Genomic DNA, 8,794 nt, shown 5'->3' with positions numbered 1-8,794 from the left:
GGTCGGCCTCGTTAAAACCTGTCCGAATAAAACGCTCCTTAGGGATAAAACCTTGTGATCAGGAAAAAGAGTACCTGGTCAGTTCATATTTACATAAAAGTTCAACTGTAATAGATTCTCAAAGATGAGATATTCCATGTGTTAGGTAGAGGTGTTCCTTCTAGTGTTTCGAGGGAGTATGCTCCTTTTTCGATTACTTTAAAGACTCGGAAAGGGCCTTCCTAGTTAGCTGCAAGCTTCCCGTGACCTGGCGGTTTTCGGACTTCTTCCATTTGTCGCAGGACTAAGTCTCCCTCTTGTAATGTTCATGGCCTTACTTTTTTGTTGTACTGTTTTCGTATTGTTGCCTGCATGGCTTGCTGCCTTACTCCGGTGAGGCTTCGTTCTTCATTTATTAGGTCGAGCTTTGTTGACCTGGCTTCCGAATTGTCTTGCTCATCAAAGTATTCGGTCCGAGTGGACCCTTGGCTAATCTCTATGGGTATCATGCAATCTGCACCGTACACTAGTCGGAATGGGCTTTCATTCGTTGTTGTGTGGGGTGTCGTGTTATAACTCCACAATATTTCTGGTATGAGCTCGGCCCATCGTCCCTTAGCATCTGTTAATTTCTTTTTTAAGGCCTGCAAGATAACTTTGTTAGCTGCCTCCGCGAGCCCATTAGTTTGTGGGTGTTCGACGGAGGAGAAATGGTGCTTAATATGCAGGTCTGTTAGATATGATGCGATCTTTTATCCGTAAATTGTCTGCCATTATCAGATATGATTTCTCTAGGTAAACCGAATCTACATATAATCGACTTTCAAATGAAATTTTGTACCTTTTCGGATGTAATTTTTGCAAGAGGCTGTGCTTCTATCCATTTGGTGAAATAATCAACAGCTACTAGAAAGAATTTTACCTGTCGTGTTGAGATTGGAAATGGTTCGAGTATATCCATCCCCCATTTGTGGAATGGCCAGCTGACGTCTGAGGTATGTAAGAGCCCAGCTGGGTTGTGAATGAGCGGTGTGCATCTTTGGCATGCATCACAGCTTTGTACCTTATTTCTGCAGTCTTTTCTTAATGTCGGCCAGAAGTATCCTGCTCGGAGTATTCTTGTAGCTAAGCTCCTACTTCCAGTATGGTGTCCGCAGATTCCCTCATATAGTTCGTTCACAGTGGTTTCTGCTTCTGCTTGGCCGAGACATTTCAGAAGAGGTCAGGAAATACCTCGCTTGTATAGGTCGGCTCCTAATAAGGTATACTGGTTTGCTTTGTATTTGAATGTCCTTGGGTTTTCATCCTCTGGTATCTCTCCGCTTTTTAAGTAGCGAATGAATGTGCTTCGCGAATCTTCTTCCTGTGAGACACTTAAAACAGATTTTACATCTAAACTTGATTCTGTTAGTGTAATGTGATGTAGTTTATCTGTTTGATCGGTTACCCTATATGTAGCTAGTTTGGATAAGATGTCGGCCCTGCCATTTTGTTCTCTAGGTATATGCAGTATTTCAAAAATTTGAAAAGATTTCATTAGCGTTTCGACCGAGTTCAGGTATTTTTCTAAGAGCGAATCTCATACCTGAAATTGGCCGTTTACCTGTTGCACTACGAGAAGTGATTGCAATGTACTGTTAAGTTAGAGATCCCCACGCCCTTGGCTAACCTCAAGCCTGCTAGTAGGGCTTCATATTCGGCCTGGTTGTTAGTTGTTTCAAAGAGGAACTTGATTGACTGTTCGGCTTGGACTCTATTATCGTCTTTTAGGAGAATTCCTGCTCCACATCCATTTTCATTTGACGCTCCGTCCACATATAGTTCCCATGTTTTGATGTGTTCTTATATGTCCATAAATTCTGAAATAAAGTCGGCCAATGCCTGGGCTTTAGGCGATCCATGCGATTGATATGATATGTCGAATTTAGAGAGCTCAATTGCCCATTTTGTCATTCGCCCTGCTAAGTCCGGTTTTGATAGTATTTGTCGTAAATGATGGCCTGTCCGAACTATAATTGGGTGTGTTTGAAAATAATGCCTCAGGTGCCGAGCAGTGATTACTAGACCGAACGCCATTTTTTCTATCATTGGGTACCTTGTCTCGGCATTCTGTAGGACTTTGCTTACGAAATACACCGGGTGTTGCTCCTTACCTGTTTCTGTTACGAGTACAGAGCTAATAGTGTTAGTGGAAATGGAAAGAAATAGAAAGACTTGTTTACCTTGCTCTGGTTTCTTGAGTATAGGTGGTGATCCCAAGATATGCTTGAATTTGGAAAATGCTTTTTCGCATTCTTCCGTCCAAATGAATTTATCCGACTTCTCCATGGTCTTGAAGAAATGATAGGATCTTGTTGCTGCGGCTGGTAAGAATTTGGATAGGGTTGCTAGGCAGCCTGTGAGTCGTTGTACTTCTTTGATCGTCTTTGGTGATTGCATGTTTAGGATTGCCTGACACTTGTCAAGATTGGCTTCTATACCTCGGTTTGTTAACAAGAATCCGAGGAATTTGCCCTTCTGTATGCCAAATGCGCACTTTTCCGGGTTTAGTCTCATATTGTAGGCTCGGAGTTGTTGGAAAACCTCCTGAAGGTCAGCTTCATGTTGTTTTTCTGAGCTAGAATTGATGACCATATCATCAACGTATATTTCGATATTCCGTCCAATTTGATTTTTAAATATTTTGTCCATTAGTCTCTGATAAGTGGCCCCTGCATTTTTTAGTCGGAAAGGCATTACTTTATAACAAAAGTTACCTTTGTCAGTTACAAATGTCGTCTTATCCTCGTCATCTGGGTGCATTTGTATTTGGTTGTACCCAGAGTAGGCGTCCATGAAGCTTAGCACTTGGTAACTTGAGGTGTCGTCTACAAGTCTGTCAATGTTCGGCAGCGGGTACGAGTCCTTCGGGCAAGGCTTGTTTAGATCTGTGAAATCTACACACATCCGCCATTTTTCTGAGCTTTTTCTGACCATAACCACGTTTGCTAGCCATGAGGAGAAATAGATTTCTCGGATGAAACATGTATCCAATAGTTACTGTGTTTCTATTGCTGCTGCATTTCTTCTTTCAGTGCCCAGGTTACGTTTCTTTTGTCTTATAGGTCGGGCATTGGGATTGACTGCTAGTTTATGGCATATAAAATTTGGGTCGATCCCTGTGGTATGCGAAATTGCTACTCAGATTAGGTTGTAAAATTATTTGTTCGTTCTTTCCCTAGCAATGGCACCAAAAACGGATGCACAGAACTATGGTCCAAACATAACTTCACAACTTCGCATAACTAACCAGCAAGTGCACTGGGTCGTCCAAGTAATAAAACCTTACGTGAGTAAGGGTCTATCCCATGGAGATTGTTGGTATGAAGCAAGCTATGGTCACCTTGTAAATCTCAGTCAGGCAGATATCAAATGGTTATGGAGTTTTCGAAAATTAATGATAAATAAACAGAAAATAAAGATAGAAATACTTATGTAATTTATTGGTGGGAATTTCAGATAAGCATATAGAGATGCGTTCGTTCCTCTGAACCTCTGTTTTCCTGCTATCTTCATCCAATCAGTCTTACTCATTTCTATGGCTGGCTTTATGTAAGGACATCACCGTTGTCAATGGCTACTTTTCATCCTCTCTGTGAAAATGGTTCGATGCGCTGTCACTGCATGGATAATCATCTGGAGGCATCACCGTGGTCAATGGCTGTGTCCCATCCTCTTGTAAAAATGGTCCAAATGCTCTGTCACAGCACGGCTAATCATCTGAGGTTCTCGATCATACTGGAATAGGATTCACCCTCCTTTTGCGTCTGTCACTACGCCCAGCACTCGCGAGTTTGAAGTTTGTCACAGTCATTCAATCCCAGAATCCTACTCGGAATACCACAGACAAGGTTTATACTTTCCGGATTCTCATGAATGCCGCCATCAATCTAGCTTATACCACGAAGATTCTGATTAAGAGATCCAAGAGATAATCATCCAATCTAAGGTGGAATGGAAGTGGTTGTCAGGCATGCGTTCGTGGGGGAATGATGATGATTGTCACGTTCATCACATTCATATTGAAGTGCGAATGAATATCTTAGAAGCGGAATAAGTTGAATTGAATAGAGAAACAGTAGTACTTTGCATTAATTCATGAGGAACAGCAGAGCTCCACACCTTAATCTATGGAGTGCAGAAACTCTAGCGTTGAAAAATACATAAGTGAACATAGGGTAAGCATGGCCGAGTGGCCAGCCTCCCATGGAGGTCTAGAGATCTAAAAATGATCAAAAGATGTCTAATACAATAGTAAAAAGTCCTATTTATACTAAACTAGCTACTAGGATTTACAGAAGTAAGTAATTGATGCATAAATCCACTTTCGGGGCCCACTTGGTGTGTGCTTGGGCTGAGCTTTAGCTTTCCACGTGCAGAGGCTTCTTTTGGAGTTGAACGCCAAGTTGTAACGTGTTTTTGGCGTTCAACTCTGGTTCGTGACGTGTTTCTGGCGTTTAACTCCAGACAGCAGCGTAGAACTGACATTTAACGCCCTTTTGCGTCGTCTAAACTCGGCCAAAGTATGGACTATTATATATTTCTGGAAAGCCCTGGATGTCTACTTTCCAACGCAATTAGAAGCGCGCCATTTTGAGTTCTGTAGCTCCAGAAAATCCACTTTGAGTGCAGGGAGGTCAGAATCCAACAGCATCGCAGTCCTTCTTCAACCTCTGAATCTGATTTTTGCTCAAGTCCCTCAATTTCAGCCAGAAAATACCTGAAATCACAGAAAAATACACAAACTCATAGTAAAGTCCAGAAATGTGAATTTAACATAAAAACTAATGAAAACATCCCTAAAAGTAACTAGATCCTACTAAAAACATACTAAAAACAATGCCAAAAAGCGTATAAATTATCCGCTCATCACAACACCAAACTTAAATTGTTGCTTGTCCCCAAGCAACTGAAAATCAAATAGGATAAAAAGAAGAGAATATACTATAAATTCCAAACTATCAATGAAACATAGCTCCAATCAGATGAGCGGGACTTGTAGCTTTTTGCCTCTTGAATAGTTTTGGCATCTCACTTTATCCATTGAGGTTCAGAATGATTGGCATCTATAGGAACTCAGAGTTCAGATAGTGTTATTGATTCTCCTAGTTCAGTATGTTGATTCTTGAACACAGCTACTTTATGAGTCTTGGCCGTGGCCCTAAGCACTTTGTTTTCTAGTATTACCACCGGATACATAAATGCCACAGACACATAATTGGGTGAACCTTTTCAGATTGTGACTCAGCTTTGCTAAAGTCCCCAATTAGAGGTGTCCAGGGTTCTTAAGCACACTCTTTTTTTGCTTTGGACCTTGACTTTAACCGCTCAGTCTCAAGTTTTCACTTGACACCTTCACGCCACAAGCACATGGTTAGGGACAGCTTGGTTTAGCCGCTTAGGTCAGGATTTTATTCCTTTAGGCCCTCCTATCCACTGATGCACAAAGCCTTGGGATCCTTTTTATTTACCCTTGCCTTTTGATTTTAAGGGTTATTGGCTTTTTGCTCTTGCCTTTTAGTTTTAAGAGCTTTTGGCTTTTTCTGCTTGCTTTTTTCTTTTTCTTTCTATTTTTTTTTTTCGCTATTTTTTTTTCTTTTCTATTTTTTTCTGCAAGCTTTTGTATTCACTGCTTTTTCTTGCTTCAAGAATAATTTTTATGATTTTTCAGATTATCAAATAACATGTCTCCTTGTCATCATTCTTTCAAGAGCCAACATATTTAACATTCTTAAACAACAACTTCAAAAAATATATGCAATGTTCAAGCATTCATTCAGAAAACAAAAAGTATTGTCACCACATCAATATAATTAAACTAAGTTCAAGGATAAATTCGAAACTCATGTACTTCTTGTTCTTTTGAATTAAAATATTTTTCATTTAAGAGAGGTGATGGATTTATATTCACTACTTTAAGGCATAGACACTTAGACACAAATGATCATGTAATGAAGACACAAACATGGATAAACATTTAACATAGAAAACGAAAAATAGAAAATTTAAGAACAAGGAATGAGTCCACCTTAGTGATGATGGCGTTTTCTTCTTGAGGAACCAATGATATCCTTGAGCTCTTCTATGTCTCTTCCTTGTCTTTGTTGCTCCTCCCTCATTGCTTTTTGATCTTCTCTAATTTTATGAAGGATGATGGAGTGCTCTTGATGTTCCACCCTTAGTTGTCCCCAATACTTGTGTGGAGGAAAATGTATCCCCTGAGGTATCTCAGGGATCTCTTGATTTGCAGTCAAATGTTCTACCACTGAGCTATAGATCCTTTACATGAATCTCTCCATCTCCCATGACTTGGAGGTGGAAGCTTTTGTCTTCCCTTTCCTCTTTCTAGAGGTTTCTCTGGCCTTAGGTGCCATCAATGGTTATGGAAAAACAAAAAAAAAGCAATGCTTTTTCCACACCAAACTTAGAATGTTTGCTCGCCCTCGAGCAAGAGAAGAAAGAATAGATGAAGAAGAAGATGTGGAAGAAACTAGGATTATGAGGAGGGAAGGTGGGGATCCTGTGGGATCCACAGATCCTGAGATGATCCTGTGAGGTTCACAGATCTTGAGGTGTCAAGGATTTACATCCCTGCACCAATTAGGCATGTAAAATGCCTTTGCATGCAATTCTGGCATTTAAACACCGAACTGATGCTTGTTCTGGGCGTTCAGCACCCAGATGCAGCATGTTTCTGGCGTTGAATGCCAGTTCTATGCTTGTTTCTGGCGTTCAGTGCCAGCTTTCCTCAGTGTGCATTTCTGGCGTTTGAACGCCAGGATGCTGCTTGTTTTGGCGTTCAACACCAGATCCATGCTCTGTTCTGACGTTGAACGCCAGCCAGATGCTCCTTACTGGCGTTTAAACGCCAGTGAGTCCTTCCTCCAAGGTGTGATTTTTCTTCTGCTGTTTTTGATTCTATTTTTAATTTTTTGATTTATTTTGTGACTCCACATGATCATGAACCTAATAAAACATGAAAGAACAAAAAAAATAAAAATAAAATTAGATAAATAAAAATTGGGTTGCCTCCCAACAAGCACTTCTTTAATGTCAATAGCTTGACAGTGGGCTCTCATGGAGCCTCACAGATGTTCAGAGCATTGTTGAGACTCCCCAACACCAAACTTAGAGTTTGGATATGGGAGTTCAACACCAAACTTAGAGTGTGGTTGTGGCCTCCCAACACCAAACTTAAAGTTTGACTGTGGGGGCTCTGGTTGCTCTGTTTTGAGAGAAGCTTACTGTGCCTCTTTTCCATGTTTACAGAAGGATGTCCTTGAGTTTTAAACTCAAGGGAGTCCTCATTCAATTGAAGGACTAGTTCACCTCTGTTAACATCAATCACAGCTCTTGCTGTGGCTAGGAAGGGTCTTCCAAGGATGATGGATTCATCCTCATCCTTCCCAGTATCTAGGATTATGAAATCAGCAGGGATGTAAAGGCCTTCAACCTTTACTAACATGTCCTCTACTTGTCCATAAGCCTGTTTTCTGGAATTGTCTGCCATCTCTAATGAGATTCTAGCAGCTTGCACCTCAAAGATTCCCAGTTTCTCCATTACAGAGAGTGGCATGAGGTTTATTCCTAACCCAAGGTCACATAGAGCCTTCTCAAAGGTCATGGTGCCTATGGTACAAGGTATTAGGAACTTTCCAGGATCCTGTTTCTTCTGAGGCAATCTCAGTTGATCCAATGCATTTAGTTCATTGGTGAACAGGGGAGGTTCATCTCCCCAAGTCTCTTTACCAAATAAATTGGCATTCAGCTTCATGATTGCACCAAGGAACTTGGTAACTTGCTCTTCAGTAACATCCTCATTCTCTTCAGAAGAAGAATACTCATCAGAGCTCATGAATGGCATAAGGAGGTTCAATGGAATCTCTATGGTCTCTAGATGAGTCTCAGATTCCTTTGGTTCCTCAGAGGAAAATTCCTTATTGATCACTGGGCGTCCTAGGAGGTCTTCCTCCTTGGGATTCATGTCCTCCTCCTCTCTTGTGGGTTCGGCCATGATAGTCAATTCAATGGCCTTGCACTCTCCTTTTGGATTTTCTTCTGTATTACTTGGGAGAGCACTAGGAGGAGTTTCAGTGATCTTCTTACTCATCTGGCCCACTTGTGCTTCCAAATTTCTAATGGAGGACCTTGTTTCATTCATGAAACTCATAGTGGCCTTAGATAGATCAGAGACTAAATTTGCTAAGCTAGATGGATTCTGCTCAGAATTCTCTGTCTGTTGCTGAGTGGATGATGGAAAAGGTTTACTATTATTAAACCTGTTTCTTCCACCATTATTAAAGCCTTGTTGAGGCGTTTGTTGATCCTTCCATGAGAGATTTGGGTGATTTCTCCATGAGAAATTATAGGTGTTTCCATATGGTTTACCCATGTAATTCACCTCTGTTATTGTAGGATTCTCAGGATCATAAGCTTCTTCTTCAAAAGATGCCTCTTGAGTACTGTTGGATGCAGCTTGCATTCCATTCAGACTCTGAGAATTCATATTGACTTGCTGAGTCAATATTTTATTCTGAGCCAATATGGCATTCAGAGTATCAATTTCAAGAACTCCCTTCTTCTGAGGCGTCCCATTACTCACAGGATTCCTCTCAGAAGTATACATGAACTGGTTATTAGCAACCATGTTAATGAGTTCTTGAGCTTCTGCAGGCGTTTTCTTTAGGTGAATGGATCCACCTGCAGAAGTATCCAATGACATCTTAGCTAATTCAGACAGACCATCATAGAATATATCCATGATGGTCCATTCTGA

General features: G+C 40.8%; 1 protein-coding gene across 1 annotated transcript; it reads right to left on the bottom strand.

Annotated features, from left to right (window-relative positions):
- Window positions 1-305: 305 nt before the first annotated feature.
- On the bottom strand, window positions 306-2,925 carry LOC148572426 (uncharacterized). Its single transcript, XM_088507489.1, has 5 exons — window positions 2,736-2,925; window positions 2,202-2,690; window positions 1,649-1,757; window positions 1,213-1,475; window positions 306-709 (listed from the first exon to the last, which is right to left on the bottom strand). The coding sequence occupies exons 1-5, from the start codon at window positions 2,923-2,925 to the stop codon at window positions 306-308; spliced, it is 1,455 nt and encodes a 484-aa protein (XP_088363615.1).
- Window positions 2,926-8,794: the final 5,869 nt, after the last annotated feature.

The sequence above is a fragment of the Arachis ipaensis genome, chromosome B3 (assembly GCF_059453495.1).
Source record: "Arachis ipaensis isolate K30076 ecotype BB chromosome B3, ASM5945349v1, whole genome shotgun sequence".
Classification (NCBI taxonomy): Eukaryota; Viridiplantae; Streptophyta; class Magnoliopsida; order Fabales; family Fabaceae; genus Arachis; species Arachis ipaensis.
The sequence above is the reverse complement of the archived record's forward strand: the minus strand, read 5'-3'. Positions and strand labels throughout refer to the sequence as shown.